The 19,538-nt window shown below is 36.5% G+C and overlaps 1 protein-coding gene across 1 annotated transcript in view; it reads left to right on the forward strand.

The window, feature by feature from the left end:
• The first annotated feature begins 242 nt into the window (after positions 1–242).
• Positions 243–19,538, forward strand: part of cntn1a (contactin 1a) — a 30,128-nt gene continuing 10,832 nt past the window's right edge. Inside the window, exons 1-11 of the mRNA XM_016531481.1 lie at positions 243–427; positions 518–739; positions 6,325–6,445; positions 8,416–8,454; positions 12,417–12,543; positions 12,863–13,038; positions 13,599–13,694; positions 13,784–13,990; positions 16,299–16,398; positions 17,761–17,945; positions 18,740–18,864. Coding sequence (XP_016386967.1) covers positions 6,358–6,445; positions 8,416–8,454; positions 12,417–12,543; positions 12,863–13,038; positions 13,599–13,694; positions 13,784–13,990; positions 16,299–16,398; positions 17,761–17,945; positions 18,740–18,864 — 1,143 coding nt within the window. The 5' untranslated portion in view covers positions 243–427; positions 518–739; positions 6,325–6,357. The remainder of the gene's footprint in view (positions 428–517; positions 740–6,324; positions 6,446–8,415; positions 8,455–12,416; positions 12,544–12,862; positions 13,039–13,598; positions 13,695–13,783; positions 13,991–16,298; positions 16,399–17,760; positions 17,946–18,739; positions 18,865–19,538) is intronic.

Genomic DNA, 19,538 nt, shown 5'->3' on the forward strand with positions numbered 1-19,538 from the left:
GAGTGAGTGTGTGTGTCTGTGTGTGTGTGTGTGTGTGAGTGAGTGTGTCTGTGAGTGTGTGTGTCTGTGAGTGTGTGTGAGTGTTTGAGTGTGTGTGTTTGTGTGTGTGTGTGTGTGTGTGTGTGAGTGTGTGTGTGTGTGTTACATGTGCGCTCTCTCCTTGACCCTATTTGCTAATGAAATGTCAGGTTGAGCTCTGAAGCTATGAGCTAATTTAACGTCAGGTTTGTAAATGCAGCGATGGCATGGTTTGACGGTGCTCTTGTGTAACGCTGCTTTCTGAGAAACATGCAGGAGTATTGATCTGAAGACAAACACCCGCAGGACGCGTCGTCTGTTTTCTGTCTTCTGCACATTCTGAATGTGGCTTTTATTCACCAAGCATGAAATGAAAGTCTCATCATGCTCCCAGAATTCCCAGAATGTTGTGAGTATGTGGACAGAGGCATCATTCATGCTCACATGACACTGTGTTTCATGTCTAATGTAGTTGTGTTTTGATGTGTTATTTTGACAGTGTGTAGCTGATATTTACCTCGAACAGTCGTGGCTGATGTGTGTTGATCCAGTCTTCTGTCTGTCTGTGACCCAGATCTGAAATACACTGAACACAATACAGCTGCTAAACGCCTGAGACACAGACAAACGCTCAGGAACTAGGACACGCTGCTGGTTTAGTCAGGAATAACCAGTTAGACTCCATTAACCTTCTATATCTGTCACATGCACTAAGACTGAGGTCAGTAAGATTTTAGTTTCTTAAAGAATCTCTTCTGCTCATCAAAGCTGCATTTTATAAATCAAAAATACAGTAAAAACAGTTAAATATCATTATAGTTTATATACTGGAAACTGTAATTTATTTCTATGATCAAAGCTGAATTTTCAGCATCATTACTCCAGTCTTCAGTGTCACATGATTCTTCAGAAATCATTCATATATTTCTTCTTTATATTTTTGTGTAAGCCATGATAAACTAGCATTCAAAAGATAAAAAAAAATAAAATAAATAACACTTTTATTCTTTAAGGATGTATTAAATTGATCAAAAGTGACCGTAAAGACATAATTATAATAATTATAAATAAAAAGGACAACATTTATAATGTTCCAAAAGATCTCTATTTCAAATAAATGCTGTTCTTTTGATCTTTCTGTTCATCTGTGAATGCTGAAAAATAAAATGCATCACAGTTTCCACAAAAATATTGAGCAGCACAACTGTTTTCAACATTGATAATAATCAGAAATGTTTCTTGAGCAGCAAATCAGCATATTAGAATGATTTCTGAAGATCATGTGACACTGAAGACTGGAGTAATGATGCTGAAAATACAGCTGCGCATCACAGAAATAACTTACAGTTTAACACATATTCACACAGAAAACAGCTGTTTTACACTGTGATAATATTATACTGTTTTTGATGCTGTATAATTGTTCAAATAAATGCAGCCTCAGTGAGCAGAACATACTTTCAAGAACAATAAAAATGTTAATTATGCCAATCATTTAGTAGTGTTTATAATGCATACATTTAATGTAGGGAAATGTTTGTTCTTAGTCCCTCATTTCACAATGCAGCAACAAACAGAACCAACAATGAATTAAAGACATGCACACATATGATAGAATACAGAACATAATAAATATAACAAACCAAGAATATCAGTAAAATACAAAGTAAATATACAAAACTATGCATTGCGGTGTGAAGCCTGACGGGTTCAGAATGAGGATTCAGGAGATTGACCGTTTAATGTTGAACATGTTTTGATATCTTCGAGCTGTTTAATATTTATGTTTCTTCTGCTCCATTTGACACGAGTGCCTTCATTTACTTCTTTACGTGCATGCGTTTGACAGACGCTTTTATCCACAGAGATTGACATTAAAGCTGTACATGTTATCAGTTCATGCCTTCCCTGGGATTGGAACCCATGACCTTGTGGTTGCGAGCTGCAGTTTTACCCATCATGCATGTGGTGCTGGGGTTCAGAGGGGTGTGTTGTGAGCAGGGCTTCATTAGCTCAGTCTCACAGTTAATCTGATCTCCGCTGATCTCAGATACGAGACAGCTGGCAGCGGTTGTGCTTTTAGAGAGGACATAAGTGATTCTGAGGCCTCATGGGACGCCAGACGTGACACCAAACCTACCGCGGTAATACTGTGTTTACTGAACATGAGTGCCGTGTGAATATGGCCATCACACAGGAGCATGATGTTTATAGATGGAGAGTTTGGGTGCTTCATGATCAAAATATAGAATTATAGAATGATATAAAATATCATGATATAAAATCCAAGAAGTATATTTGTATTATAGTTATGTATATTTTCGAAAAAACTGTACTTGCAGTTAATATAATATTAATGAAATAAAAGGCCACTTAAGTGACTAAGAGAGACATGTTTCTATAGTACTTTTAAAAGTGCACTTTGTAATCATATCAAATTAAAAGTTTTAATTTAAAGCACATTTTAAATCATGATGTTTTAATCATTTTTCGTCTTGTTTTAAAGAAGTTCACTGATGCACTGAATAACAAACTAAAGCACATTTAATTGATTATCATTTAACTGTAGTGTGTTATTTGATTTTACATTTCAAAATAATAATTTATTAAATATGCTGAACTGAAGCTTCATCGTTACTAATTCCCACCTGCTTCAACTTGAAAACCTGCCGCCTTTAGTTTTTAAGTATAATCAAATTGCCTGTACAAGTCATTTCAACTTAAATTATATTAAACTGTCTTTAAAAAACGAGTTGAACCTTGTGTAATAAAAAAAAATAAAAAATCAATTGAAAGTGGTTAAATACATTTGAGTTAAAGTTATGGAAAAACATGTTTCCATGATTCATTTGTGATATCATTTACAGTGTATATTTAAATACAGACAGACAGAATTTAATAGAAATGACATTTAAGTAAAGTTTATCATAAATACATTCAGTACTTTAACCATATTTCAGAGACAATAGAATTAATTATGAAATTGCATATAAAGATGCACTGTGTCAAAAGTATAAATCCAATTAGTTGAACTTTAGAGTCTTTTTGAATCAAAACCACTCTAAAGTTCAACAGATTGCATTTAATATAAATTTAAACTATATTTAATTTATTTAATTAGCAATAACATTCAATTAAGTGTCTGAAAACACTACATTCAATCCACACTTAAGTATGTTAATTAAAAGCACATTATTTCTGTAATAAGCATGCTTTTACTAAAAGTCTGCTGTTTTTCACAAGGCTGAATCTGTGAGTCTGCAGCTCTGTGTTCGTCCTTCAGGAGGTCATGTGACCCCTCAGACGGCCAATTACACTACAGCACACTTTCAGTGCAGCAGCATCAATGATATGAACACAAAGTAAATCGATATTAAGTATGAAGTATATGATGTGCTGTAATGTACAGACTCAGCAGCGCAGGTGTGATCCTCTGAATCAGCAGTGTAGTAACATCTGCTCGTGACCCCGTGACCCCGCTGTGTACAGTAGCGTCTGTTTGTGTCCGTCACAATCACGTCTGTCTGAGAGCATCATCAATGCATCTGTTGTGTGACGGTGGAGATGTCATCGTCTGGACTCGTGCGGTGTGTGTGTGTGTGTGTGTGAGACATCATATATTCACACTCGTATCCCTCAGCTCAGCGTTTCTCATTGAAGAACTGGTTCCTGGAGGACCGCGTCTCTGCCGTTCAATGCTCTTATTATTCCAGCTGAAATTAGTTGGTTGTTCAGCTGAATTTGAACACAAAGCACTTTAACACGCCGAGTCAACACGCTAACAACACGCTCCAGCACTGAAGGTCAGACCCGATCTGCTGCGAGAAGAAACCACAAACATCAACTACGTGATTAATGTTTTTTTTTAATGCTGTTCTTTTGAACTTTCTATTCATCTGTGAATCCTGAAAACAAAATGCATCACAGTTTCCACAAAAATATTGAGCAGCACGACTGTTTTCAACATTGATAATAATCAGAAATGTTTCTTGAGCAGCAAATCAGCATATTAGAATGATTTCTGAAGATCATGTGACACTGAAGACTGGAGTAATGATGCTGAAAATACAGCTGCGCATCACAGAAATACATTACAGTTTAACACATATTCACATAGAAAACCGCTATCTTAAACTGTAAAATTTTTTCAAATTTTTACTGTTTTTACTGTATTTTTAATCAAATAAATGCAGCCTTGGTGAGCAGAAGAGACTGAGACTTCTTTCAAAGATTAATTTTTTTCACTTTTGCATGGTAACAAAAATTAATTAAAATTATTTAGAAATTCTATGAAAATGATGAAAGCACATAAGAAAATGACTAAAAATAAACTAGAATTAAAAGGACAGCTGAAAAAAATAAGAAATCATTTAACTTTCAAAAACATTAAAAATTTTACCAACCCCCAAACTTTAATTTGAACAGTAGTGTACGTGTCATTTTAAAGGAAAGTTCACCCAAAAATTATTAATAATTTATTATTTATTTACCCTCATGTTGCACAAACCTGCATGACTTTTTTTTTTCTCCTGTGAAAAGCAAAAAAGATTCAGTGAAAGTCAATGGGGTCCAGTGTTGTTTGGTGTGTGTGTGTGCGTGTGTGCGTGTGTGTGTGTGTGTGTGTGCGCGTGTGTGTGTTCTTGTTTATGCTGCATTGTGGATTTGTGCCAAATGTCCCCACAAGGATAGTAAAACCTGAAATTGTGGGGACCGGTCCCCATGAGGGAAAAAAAATGATTAAAAATAGTAAATGATGTTTATCTGAAAGTGTAAGAATGCAAACAGGTTTTCTGTAAGGGGTAGGTTTAGGGTTAGGGGATAGAAAATATCATTTGGTCAGTATAAAAGTAATAGAAGCCTATGGAAAGTCCCCACAATTCACAGAAACAAACGTGTGTGTGTGTGTTTTCCTCATTCTTCTCTAATGGAATGATCACATGACTCCAGCAGGAAGCAGAAATAATCAGCTGTAATGTGGAAAGATGTGATGATTCCAGATGAAGAGCGGAAAGAACCTGAGCGAATTATCCTGATGGAGGTGTGTTTGTGCAGCCGCGCCTTATGACATCATTTACTGATATTACACTACAACATCAGCTAAACACAGTGTACCGCGGTATTCTCTGAGGAGCCGTGTAAACACCACAGCTTCATGTTTCAGTAAATGGATTCTGGCTCTGATTGGTGAGCGCTCGATGTGTTCAAAACACTGAGTGTGAGAGCGGAGTGAGACGTGATGGAGATCTACAGGAGACACACTTGTCTTCATTTGAGATCGTAAAGAGACTCGTGTGACTCTCTGCTCTTCTACTTTATCATTTTCATTCATTCAGCTCGTGAGTGTGTGTGTGAGGAGATTTGAATATTAAATAGCTGATTATCATGGTCATGTGACTGTGTGTCTGTCGTCTGCTGCTGAAATGGGCCGTGAAACACAGTTGTGTGTGTGTGTGTGTGTTTGTGTGTGTGTGTGTGTGTGTGTGTGTGTGTGCTCGATTAAGTGGTTAAGATCTCAGTTTGAGCTCGTGGAGCTTTGTCCATTTCACATGAGAAGCGTTGCTAGGAGACCAATCACATCCCGCCTGTGTGTGTGTGTGAGTGTGTGTGTGTCGTCTCGCTGTCACACTCATCGTGTCACTGCTAGTTAAGGAGATGGTTTTTACTTGTGTCACTGGTAACCGCCTGATGTTGATTCTGACAGCACAAAAGCTTGGAATAGTTGAGATTTGTTTTAATGTTTCTGGAAGAATATTTTTTGCTCACCAGAGCTGCATTTATTTAATCAAAAATATCACCAAAAAATTTGAAATATTATTGTGAATTAAAATAGGCCTATCTGTTTTCTGTGTGAATATCTGTTAAACTGTAATTGATTGCTGTTATGCACAGCTGAATTTTCAGCATCATTACTCCAGTCTTCAGTGTCACATGATCTTCAGAAATCATTCTAATATGCTGATTTGCTGCTCAACAAACATTTTTGATTATTATCAATGTTGAAAACAGTTGTGCTGCCCAATATTTTTGTGGAAAACGTCATACATTTTACACATTTGTTCAATTTAATGTGTCTGTGATGAATAAAAGTATTAATTTCTTTATTTTTTAAAATCTTACTTCCTCCAAACTTTTGTAGTTTCCACAAAAATGTTAAAGACATGAATAAATCTTAATTCTGCCTTTTGAGCAGTACTGTACAGTATATAGTTTACTGATGTAAATGATGATGTTGTTTCAGTTTCTGTGGGTTTGATGAAGGAATCGTATCTCTGTATGACCGTGTGTTTGTGTGACTGTGTTCCTCAGCAGCTCCTGATGTCTGAAGATCTCCTATAATTGATGATCGCCGCGGCCGTCCAGCCCAGAGCCATGAGCCACACTTCCTGCTGCGTTCTGCTGAGCATCTCGCTCGCGCTCGCCTGCCACTGTGAGTATCAGTGACCCACATCAGCCTATCAGTCCTTCAGTCCTTCAGCCCGTCAGCCCTTCAGTCCATCAGTCCTTCTGTCCATCAGCCCGTCAGTCCATCAGCCCACCAGCCCTTCAGTCCGTCAGTCCGTCAGTCCGTCAGTCCTCTTCAGTCCTTCAGCCCATCAGTCCATCAGCCCATTAGTCCATCAGCCCTTCAGTCCTTCAGCCCATCAACCCTTCAGTCCATCAGTCCTTCAGGCCATCAGTTTATCAGCCCTTCAGCCCATCAATCCTTCAGCCCATCAGTTTATCAGTCCATCAGCCCATCAGTCCTTCAGCCCATCAATCCTTCAGCCCATCAGTCTATCAGTCCTTCAGCCCATCAGCCCGTCAGTCCATTAGTCCTTCAGTCCATCAGCCCTTCAGCCCATCAATCCTTCAGCCCATCAGTCCATCAGCCCATCAATCCTTCAGCCCATTAGTCCTTCAGCCCATCAACCCATCAGTCCATCAATCCTTCAGTCCTTCAGCCCATCAGTCCATCAGCCCATTAGTCCATCAGCCCTTCAGTCCTTCAGCCCATCAACCCTTCAGTCCATCAGTCCTTCAGGCCTTCAGCCCATTAGTCCATCAGCCCTTCAGCCCATCAGTCCGTCAGTCCTTCAGCCCATCAGTTTCTCGGTCCATCAGCCCTTCAGTCCTTCAGCCCATCAACCCTTCAGTCCATCAGTCCTTCAGCCCATCAGTTTATCAGTCCATCAGCCCATCAGTCCATCAACCCATCAGCCCTTCAGCCCATCAATCCTTCAGCCCATCAGTCCATCAGCCCATCAATCCTTCAGCCCATTAGTCCTTCAGCCCATCAACCCATCAGTCAGCCCATCAATCCTTCAGCCCATTAGTCCTTCAGCCCATCAACCCATCAGTCCATCAATCCTTCAGTCCTTCAGCCCATTAGTCCATCAGCCCTTCAGTCCTTCAGCCCATCAGCCCTTCAGCCCATTAGTCCATCAGCCCTTCAGCCCATCAGTCCATCAGCCCATCAGCCCATAAGCCCATCAGCCCTTCAGCCCATTAGTCCATCAGCCCTTCAGCCCTTCAGTCCATCAGCCCATCAATCCTTCAGCCCATAAGCCCATCAGCCCTTCAGCCCATTAGTCCATCAGCCCTTCAGCCCTTCAGTCCATCAGCCCATCAATCCTTCAGCCCATAAGCCCATCAGCCCTTCAGCCCATTAGTCCATCAGCCCATCAGCCCTTCAGTCCTTCAGTCCATCAGTCTGTCACATAAATGCATTTACAAAGTCAGTGCATAATTGTTAAAAATTCTGATTTACAATGATTTTTGTTTATTTTACATTTATTTTTATTTGTTTTTCATTTGATTCCCTACTATTTTAGTTTAAATAATCTGTTACAAATTTCAGTTTTTTTTGTTCAGTATAGAGATATTTCCAAAGTCATTGCATAACCATGTTAAATAATAATTTTCATTGATTTACAATTATATTTTTTATTTAAGTTTTTTTATAAATTGTTTTTCAGAATTAGATTCAGACAATCAAATCCACTGTAAAAATGTCTTATTTCAAAAGTTTATTTTTAAGTTCAATAACTGCACAGTATTTCCAATGCAAAATCATGTTTAATAACATTGTTGAAATGGTTTTTAAAAATGTAAAAGTTCAGTAAATGCATGTTTCCAAAGTTACTACATAATAATTTTAAATAATCATGATCTCAGTGTTGACCTTCTGAACACTTCAGTCACTCTTAGACTAAAAATATCTGCATGTCATTCTTCATACAGAAAAATGCTCAAACTCATTTAATGTTTTTGCAGTGATGTTCTCATTCCACTCATACTGTAAAATCAATCAGGCAGAAATAGAGATGCATTCGGTCCTTCTTGGATGTTATAATGAATCAGGACTAAGAAGCTCATCAAGCATCTACAGATGACGTGTTTTCTGTGCTTTTCTTTCAGTTTGGTCAGTGTGTGCTGATTTCCCAGCAGTCTTTGGAGGTGAGTCTCAACTGTTTGTTTACAATGTGATTCAATGATGTTTATTTCAGTTAATCTCATCCCAATATATGAAACCATGTTGTGCTTTAAGTTTGGACAAATGTTCAGATGGAAGCCTGGTTAGTTCACGCTGAGACATTACAACAGTACGAGCTGCTGAAGGACTGTCTTCATACACAATTACATAATAATTATACACAGATTTATGTATTAACCGAAAACAAGTAGGCTGAAGCCTTTTTACGAGGGTCTTATGAAATCTGTTTTATTTTTTCCCGAATTCCATTTTGTTTCTTCTTGATTTTTTGCCCCCTTTTAATTTTTCTGGATTCCATTTTAATGGTTTAATTAATTTATAATAATCAAAAAGCATTTCTAATGACTTGAATTCATAAAACTTTAACAATTTAATCACTTATTATTATTATTATTTTTTTTTTTTTTACAATAAAAGGCACATATGAAATGTTTTATTTTTTGAGAATTCCTGCGTTGTCCATTTTAATTTGTCTGGATTTTACCTTATTTTACATAATAAGCATTGCATAGTATTTGTCTCTAAATTTAATTTATACAAAAAGATACAAAAACAAAACAGTTATTTGAGACCTTTATACACAACTGTAAATGACAGCGTTCATAAACAAATGCAGTTGTTTGAAGTATTTGATGTACAGATGATTGGTTCAGAGTGGTGTATTTGTTCATCGCCTCCAGTGAAGTGTGTGTGTGTGTGTGTGTGTGTGTGTGTGTGTTTGTGAGAGAGAGGGAGAATCTGCCTTGTTCAGTGAAGATCACAGCCGTCACAGTGATTCAGGGCTCATAATAGAGACGCAGATTGAGGAGCAGGGCATTGTGGGAGATCATAAGATTATCCGTCTCTGATGGCCCCCACCCGTTCTCCATCAAAGCCTCGGGGGCCCGTTTGCTGATTCCTGGAGAGGCTTTGATCTCGACTGCATGCGATTTACAAACCTTACAGAGCTGCAGCGCGTCAATCAAACGCCTGTGACCCGCCCACAACACGCCAGCCACGCCCCTCACTTCAGTTCACCAGCAGAAACATTAGAAATATTGATTTCAGCATTAATATTTAGTATTTAGTTCATGTCAAAGTTGCATTTTGTTTCCATATGTGATGAAATGATGATGTTTTCAGATTATTGGATTCATTATTGATGTCAAATTTCTGTGACGTTTACCCTGGTAACATATTTTACGTTACAAATGAAAAGCTTGTCTGGTGATGTCAGGCGGCGACGGTTGCTAGGGTGTGACAGGTCTGTGATGTTTTGCTCACACACACATTAAATATTCAAGTGTTTGACCAGACGCTGAAAGAGCTGAAGGTTGCTGTGCCAGAAACCGGGTCAAAGGGTCAAGCGTAGGTCGCAGGGTCACTCCATCGCTGCATTAATATGAAACATCAGCATAAATGCTGTGTTTGTGATGGATTATGATGATATTCAGTCAGGTCTGACTACTTCATTCAACAGAATCTCACAGAGTCAGCGATATTTTACTATCATTAGGATAATATAGAATTTTTTATATATTTTTTAATTTAATTTAGTTTTTATATTTTCTGATTACATGCTAATTTTAGTTAAAGTTTTAGCAATTTTGTTGTTTGCCATTTGTATTAGTTTAATTATTATCCGTTATTCTATTAGTTTTATTTTTGTTTTGAATAAGTATAGTTTTTATACAGTTTTTATAGTTTTTAAGAATTAGTTATTCATTTATTTAGTTATTTTAGTACATCGAGTTCAACTAAATGAAAATGAGAAATGTTGATTTTGCAACTAGCTGAAATAAAATGTTATTTTTTTATTTAGATTTCAGATAATTATTTTATTTCAGATAATGCTTTTTTATGGATTAGTTTTATTGTTTAGTTAGTTTTACTTTATAATAATTTAAAAAAGAGATATATGATTCCGCATGAAGGAAATTAATTTTAATTTCAGTATTATTTTAACATATCTCTTTTATTCTGAGTTCAGTAATGCAAAACCCCTTCATTTATTATTAAACGTGTCAAGTATCATCATCATATAATTAGATTTAATCCCTTTAACCTATGCTGATTTTAGTAAAATATTAAAATGCTGCACATTAATGCGAATTGGGGGGTGTAATAAATAATGTCACAATGAAAAAAACTATAAAGGTTCATAACACTACGCTTAAGTTTTCTTTAAATAGATGAATGTGATTTCTTGTTTTGCTGAGCCCGTCCTCGTTATAACTCACGTCACTGTGTTTGTGGTTTCTGGACGTTCTGTATGATAATCAAGAAACAGTAACAGAGCCGTGAATGAGTTAATGACATCAAGCTATGAGTGAAGTGCTCATGAATAATTAATATCTGATCAGACGCAGACTGAGTTTCATTCATTTGCACTCGATTAGCCTCTGTCAGTTTTCTCATTTACTGAATTTTCCTCAAAAATTTACTCAAAAATGAGACTTGTTTTTTTAGAAAATATGGAACCGGTCATAATTATTTTTATGGACTATAAAACTGTATTTTATTGGAAAAAGGTAAATTGCAACTTAATTCTGACTTTTTTCTTGCAATTGTGAGGGTTTTTTTTTTTTTTTTTTTTTAATGAAAGAAAGATCTCAGATCAAGATCTCAGAACTGTGAGATCTAAATATAAACTTGCAATTGCAAGAAAAAAGATTGTGAGATAAAAAGTCACAACTAACTTTTTTGATTTTTTATTCCGTGGCAGAAAGAAGAAAAAAAACATGATGTAAAAATGTTAGAATTGTGGGATATAAACTCAGAACTGCAAGGGGGAAAAAATCCGAATTGTGCAATAAAAAATCACAACTAGCGTTTTATTTTGAATTCACTGGCAGAAATTGGCCTGCATAGTATTTTGGATGAATTTGAGTGAAACTCCTCTGATATGTCCTCATCAGTGTGGAATTATTCAGTAGTTTGTTTGTCATTGTATAGGTGACAGTGATGTTGGACTGAGGCTTTGATTTGATGTGACTCTCGTTCACATTTAAATTGAATTCTTATAAATGCAGTATTTCTTCAGGATTCATCAGTAAAGCGTTCAGCGCTCATAGTTTCTCATTCAGATCTCAGGAGAGATGTTTCAGATATTTCTCCTGCAACTAAAAACAGACCCAAATGAATCTCTAGTCGTGATCCAGACCCGTGATCTGGAGATCTGAGGTCTCTTTCTCAGGAGGAGCGTCTCCTGCTGTCTGTTTGTGTAGGAGAAAGCACTTCAGGAGATCTTCAGGAGGTTTGCGGTGATGGTCGGTGATGAAGCGCTGGTGTTCATGAGTTATTCATCGGCATTAATTGTGCTGCGTCCGTCTCTGTTGACTGATATCCCAGCATGCACTAATGGAGCTGGAACTGAGCGCCAGAATGGACTGCCTCTACTTTCCTAATGCTGCTATTATTATGCATGATTCATCTTCATAATGTTCCAGTCTTACTCTCTCTGTCTCTGAAATAAAACTTCGGATGGTATGGATGGATGGACAGTAATATGAACTAATGTTAGCAATCCACTCTTCACTGTGCAATTTCGTTGCATTTTATTTTTTCGTTGCATTATTATTTTTTCTATTTATTATTTTTTTAAAGTATATGTCTATATAGTTTTATCAAGTTTAAGTTTTAGTAGATTTTGTTGTAGTTATTTTAGTACTTCAACACACACACACACGTTAAAAGATCTAAACCAAACTGTTATTTGAAATTGTAATAATATTTTACTGTTTTTTCTGCATTTTTGATCAAATAAATGCAGTCTTGGTGAACAGAAGAGACTTCTTTCAAAACCATAGAAAATCCTACTCATCTCAAACTTTTGAACGATAGTTCGTAAAAAAAATATGCTCAGTTTTCTTATCTTTTGTTGACGGTAAACGCTGCTGGGTGCTGTATTGAATGTGTTTTGAATCTCTCGCTGTGTTTTTCTCAGACGAGTCGTCAGGTTTCGGGCCGGTGTTTGAGGAGCAGCCCGTCGACACCATTTACCCTGAAGAGTCTCCAGAGGACAAGATCATCATGAGCTGCAGGACACGAGCAAACCCACCGGCCACATACAGGTCACACACACACACACAGTCCCTACCCCTCACAGAAAACTACTGGCAAATTTAAAATTTCATAAAACACCGTTTTGTATGTTTTTTAAGCTTTTTGTTTTACGGGACACAGGAAGTGTCCTCATAAACCATGTTTACGTTGTAGTACCCATGTCATTATACACATTTTTGTCCTCATAAACCATATATACCAGAACACTCACACACACACATAAAGTCAAGTCGAGATTTATTGTCATTCCGCTGCATTTGTCGACATACAGTGGAACGAAATGTTGTGTCTCGCATCTCGCATTCCTGATGGTGTGTGTGTTCTCAGGTGGAGGCTGGACAACACAGAAATCGTTATTGGAAATGACGATCACTACAGCCTGATGGGAGGAAACCTCGTCATCAGCTTCCCCGACAAGAGCAAGCATGCTGGGAACTACTCGTGTCTGGCCAGCAATGAGTTCGGGACGCTCGTCAGTCAGAAGGCCTCTGTTCAGTTCGGATGTGAGTCACTCTTATAGAAGAGCTCTATTAAAACTGCCCTGAATGGCCTTGAACACACACACACACACACACACACACAGAGCTGTTATTGTTCAGAGCTTGACGGATATTAATTTCTGCTGTCAGACGTCTGAAGCGTTTGTGCGGTTTCTGCTGAATTATGACTCTAAAGTGTCCTCTGTGCAGTTTTACTGCTATTATGTGTGAAATTGATGTGTGAGTTAATTAAATTCTATATGTGGTGTTCTCCTGTTTTCAATTATATTAGGCAACATTTTTATTCAGAAATTGCATTAATAGACATTTTTTTAAAGTTTTTCAAGGAGAAATATTAAATTTTTTACCAAATATGTAACTTGTAAAAATGTAACTTATTTTTATTATTGCTATTTTTATATGTATTTATTTATTAAAGAAAATATTGTTAAATTATTATACACAATTCATTCAGTATTATTGTTATCATAATTATTTTACGTTATATTACTCCCGAGGTTGCCATGAATAAGGGTTACTACACAAAACTAAAACTGAAATAAAATCTCCATCTTGTGTTTTAGACTTGGACATGTTTTCCTCGGACGAACGGGAGGCGGTCTATGTGAAGGAGGGGCAGGGGGCGGTGCTTCTGTGTGCTCCGCCTCCACACTTGCCAGGTTACCATGGCACCTGACTCTATGGATTGGCAGTCATTTCTGCATTTGACTGACACATTTGCATAATTTCCTGTCTGTGCTCTCTGCAGAGGATCTGTCCTTCCGCTGGATGCTCAATGAGTTTCCGGAATTCATTCTTCTGGACAAGCGGCGCTTCGTGTCTCAGACCACCGGGAACCTCTACATCTCCACCGTACGAGCTTCAGACAGCGGGAACTACTCCTGCTTCGTCTCCAGTCCGTCCATCGCCAAGAGTGTCTTCAGCAAGTTCATCCCGCTGGTGCCCATCGCCGAGCGTGAGTCTGTTTATCATCATAAAACTATTTTACATTTGAATTAGATTTATATTTCTGAGCCCACTGGCAGGTATGTTCTTGATTTAAGTATAAACTTACTTCTTTTGCATCTCAAGTAAATGTATCTTGATGTATGAATCTTTAGACTACTTACTAAAATACTGAGGGATAAAATAATAAAATTAAACAAATAAAATTAAACACAGATGTTTTTACTATTTTTACTAATACTGTTTTTCAGTTTCTGAATAAAATGTGAGTGACGCTTATGCAGAGATGCTGCCAGATGATAGGAGTGTTGTTATATCTTCCATTGTAGAAACCACTTGATAGTGTTACTGAGTGTAAAGCTGACAGAGTGAGGAAGGAACAGCAAAGATCTGAAAGAGAAAACAAACTGTCTGTGGTTTCTGAAGTACTTCTGATTGATCTGGTGCTTATTTTAGGTCTGTTCAAGATCAAATAATCTCCTCAAAGAAATCTGCTCCACACACACAAACACAAGATTTCACACACGTTAGTTCAGGAATAATAGTATCCCACTATATAGTCCTACTTCATCATGATCTCTTCACCATAACTAGACGAGACAAGTTTGTTTCTGATCACTCAGTAGTTGATGTTCTTCTGTGTGATAACAGAAAACTGTCCAGAATGAATCATTACTACTGTTTAGTCTCAAATAAATGCTCATTTTCAACTGTAGAGAAAGTTTGAGGTCTGAAAGTAACAGTATATCTCAGTATATCAGTAACAGTATATATATAACAGTATATGTTTCACCACTTCAGCTGCACTTACACACACCAAAACTTAGAGTCTTATTCCTCTCTATAATCTGAAGGTTTTTACTGAGGGGTTTGTTCATATTTCATTCACACCGATTTATACAACATTTCATGCCTAAAAACATGGTTAAAGTGCATATTTTTTTAAAGTTTGTCAGTTTGTTTCTCCACTTCAGCAGCACTGACATACACCACAATTTAGAGTTTTATTCCTCTCTATATTCTGAAAGTTTTCACTGAGGGGTTTGTCCATATTTAATTCACACTGATTTATATAACATTTTATTTGTTAAAAACATGGCGAAACTGCATGTATTTAAAGGTAATGAGTTTGTTTCTCCACTTCAGCAGCACTGACATACACCAAAACTTAGAGTTTTATTCCTCTCTATATTCTGAAGGTTTTTACTGAGGGATTTGTTTATATATCATTCACACTGGTTTATACAACATTGTATTCCTAAAAACAGGGTGTAAATGGACTTGTTTTCGGTCTGTTGACAGTATTTTCTGATATACTAAGTGATAAAAAGTAATATGTAAACAAAATCAAACAAGAATTTTGAACCTGGATTCATCCAACTTTCAGATTTATTTTCTGTAAATGTGTAAAATTAGGGCATATTTAACTAGGAATTGCCCTATTTTCATATTTAAACATAACATTTCAGAAAACTTGAAATAGAAAACAATATTTGAATACTCAATGTACTGTGATCAGCTGGTGAGTTATGGTGATATCTGTTAGTCAGTTTTTACCCTTTTCACCTGCGCTGCCTTGCTTTAATTCCACATGAACATTTAATATCTAAAGCAAATCACTAGTGTTAGAGTTTTATTACTCTCTATATTCTGAAGGTTTTTACTGAGGGATTTGTTTATATATCATTCACACTGGTTTATACAACATTGTATTCCTAAAAACAGGGTGTAAATGGACTTGTTTTCGGTCTGTTGACAGTATTTTCTGATATACTAAGTGATAAAAAGTAATATGTAAACAAAATCAAACAAGAATTTTGAACCTGGATTCATCCAACTTTCAGATTTATTTTCTGTAAATGTGTAAAATTAGGGCATATTTAACTAGGAATTGCCCTATTTTCATATTTAAACATAACATTTCAGAAAACTTGAAATAGAAAACAATATTTGAATACTCAATGTACTGTGATCAGCTGGTGAGTTATGGTGATATCTGTTAGTCAGTTTTTACCCTTTTCACCTGCGCTGCCTTGCTTTAATTCCACATGAACATTTAATATCTAAAGCAAATCACTAGTGTAAAACTACATCCTCGGTTCAGTCCCAACATTGCATGCTCGTGATTCATACATGTGTGTGTGTGTGTGTGTAATATTATAGTTGTTCGTGACTGTCACAGCATCATGAGTGTGTTGAGTCGAAGCGCTTCAGAGCTGATAAACAAACAGGAGAGACTCGCTCGTTCTGCTGGAAGAAAGAACGAATTCATGAGGTCTTCAGTCATTCACTGCCGTCTCATATCTGCTCTCTGTCAGGTTCTCTGAGGAAATATCCCGCTGATATCAAAGTCAAATCTGCAGACACGTACACGCTGATGGGGCAGAACATCACGCTGGAGTGCTTCGCGCTGGGAAAGTAAGAAAAACGCCACACAGATGACTTCTCAGTGTTTGCAAGGCAGCACTTCAGTCATTTTCCTCAAACGCTTCATTATTCAGCACAATTTTCTGCAAATATTTCAGTTTGAATCGATTAACATCCAGATTTCACTCAAACTGCATTTTGTAGATAATTTCAGCTTTATGCTGTATGTGCCTGTGCTCTATATAAACTCTTTTAAAACTTACATTTTTAAAGTACAAATGGAGAAAATCTTCTATTAACTGAGACTGATACAATATTCAATATTTAGTAAAGCATCAGTGCCATCACTGTAATATTTTCATAATATCTGAATTACCATGCAATGTCTTTCTTGCATGTATTTTCATACTGAATTCTTATGATTATATTTCTTAAAGTACAAAGATACTTTGCATGCTGAATCACCATCAGGCTTTTTTTCTAGCATTTATTTTCATACTGAATTATGATTACATTTATTAAAAGTACAAAGAAAATCTCTAATTGACTTAAATTAATCAGTTGTTCAGTGTTCAAAATAAGATCAGGGACATCAATGTAACATTTTGCATATGCTATTACAATTGGATATCTGTCTTGAGTTGTTTCCGTTGTTTAGTCTCAATAAGTGTTAACTTGGGATTGAAGAGGAAGTTTAAGGTCTGACATTTCTCATAGTACAATGAACTCATGACAATGTTTTTCATGCACTGGTCAATTTTGGTGTATTTTGCTTCTATAACATGTTTTTTTCAGATTAATGGAAAGAAAACATCCAAAATACACATTAAAGTGTTTATTTTATAACACATTGTCTACTTGCATCTGTAGATTCCAATCTCAGTCCATATGTTTAAAGAGTTTTTTCCTCCACTTCAGCAGCACTTACACAACAAAACTTATGGTTTTTACTGAGGGGGTCTGTTTATATTTCATTCACACTCATTTATAAAACACTTCACTCATAAAAGCATGGAGAAAATGTTTTTTTTTTTTTCTGTCTGTTACCAGTGTTTTCTTATTTATTGAGTTATAAAAAGAGAAATCCAAAAACTCTAATATGTCAACGAAATCAAACAAGAATTTTGAACAAGGCTTTATCCAATGTTCAGATTTGTTTTTCTGTAAATCTATGCAAATTAGCGCAGATCTAATTAGATAATACAACATTTTAGAATGTTTGTTATACAGTATGTTATAATGTAAGTAATCAGCTAGGGACATCAGTGACATAAATGTCATATTTGCATACTCAGTTTCTGATTGGTTGTCTCTTACATGTATTTTTTTTATCATCTATAGCTGATGAACACAATGTGGTGAACGTCGAGGTTTCGGGCAGATCTCACCATGTTATATATTGTGTGTGTTCAGCCCCATCCCTCAGATCCGATGGAGGAAGGTGGATGGTGATCTGCCGGTCTATCGCCACAACATCAGTATGTCAGGAAGTCTCCTTCATCTTTACGACATCCAGTACGAGGACGAGGGTTTATATGAGTGTGAGGCCAACAACTCCAAAGGCAAAGACAGACACAAAGTGCATCTGTATGTGGAGGGTGAGAGTCACATGACCTTATGAACACACCGCAATGAGACATCACTGAGAAGAGCAATGCCATATTTCTACAGGTGTATACTGGAAAATAGAGTGCAAACAAAAACATCAAAAATAACAATAAAAATGCTGGTTTCACTTTATTTCGATGGTCACTTTAACACATTCAGTTTCACCTCTATGTCTACTAACTCTTATTAGAGTGTTAGTAGAGTATTAGTAGACTGGTAGGGTTAGGGTTAGAATTACTTGAAATATACTTGCAAAGTTACTTATAGTCAGTAGAATATCTGTTGCCATCTCATTAAAGAGTTAGGAGATATGAAGCAGACAGTCTACTAATACTCTAATGAGAGTTAGTTGACATGTAGGTGCAAAGTTACTTATTGTGTACAAAATGCTCAAAAGGGACCATCAAAATAAAGTGTTACCAAAATGCTTAATGTATTAGGATTTGCAAGAATTGTCCCGTAAAGCAATGCTTGTTTACATCAGGGTTTATTATAGTTAACTATAAGTAAAATCATTAAAAATGGTTACTTGAAATTAAATAAACATTAACTGAAATAAAATAAAAGTATAAAAAACTTAAACTTATTTTTAAGCTAGTTGCCAAGGCAGTGTTTTTCATTTTCATTTAGATTAATTTGATGTACAAAAATAACTAAAACTAAAACTGAGAAAATATAACATAAAACATGCTAAAAAAAAGTTAAAAATATTAATAAATACTGTAATAGTATCTAAATGATGCTAAAATAACACTGGTTTACGCGTGTGTTTGTCTCTGTCTAGGAGCTCCTGAATGGGTGGAGAAGATCAGCAGCTCGGAGAGAGACATCGGAGGCGATTACATCATGTCCTGTCTGGCCAGCGGGAAACCCAAACCCCATGTGCACTTCCTGAAGAACGGACGAATGGTATCGCTGACGTCTGATTTATAATCATTCATTTTCACACAAATTCAAGCATTTAAATCAGATCAGTTGAAAAAATAAGTCTGCATTCGGCAGATGCTATTATTCAGAGTGACTGATGTTGCATTTAGAGTTTTATACATTTAAACAGTTCATGCATTCAAACCCATTCCTTTGGTGTTGCTAGCATCATGCGGTACTCTTTGAGCTACAGGAACGCCACAGTCTCCCTATTGTGATGTCAGTAAAAATAACAAACATTGTCCCAGTCAGTAAAATGCATTAGCATACTCCTCCACTCCAGCAGTGCATGTAAATAGATGCAGCAGATCAGCGTAATGAATGAGCGCGTTGTGAGTCGGCCGGACTGCTGGCTGTGTTCCTGTCTGGAGCGAGGCCTTCCCATCATGCTTCTGGTTACATAACAGTCACGACACCAGATGGTGCTGATCCAAACACCTGAAGTGTGTTTACAGCGTATATCACAGGAAGAGCCGCAGAATGCAAATCAAACACGACTTCTAACAGAATAATAATGCCAGACAGATGTTAGTGTTTTACAGGTTCTTCAGTCAAAATCAACTTTATATTACCTATTCATATATTTTTATGATTTTTTATATAATTATGGTTTTATTTTGGTTTATCAAATTAATAAATAATAGAATGCATGAATT

Source organism: Sinocyclocheilus rhinocerous, unplaced genomic scaffold (genome assembly GCF_001515625.1).
Source record: "Sinocyclocheilus rhinocerous isolate Xijiao unplaced genomic scaffold, SAMN03320098_v1.1 scaffold2953, whole genome shotgun sequence".
In the NCBI taxonomy this organism is placed as follows: Eukaryota; Metazoa; Chordata; class Actinopteri; order Cypriniformes; family Cyprinidae; genus Sinocyclocheilus; species Sinocyclocheilus rhinocerous.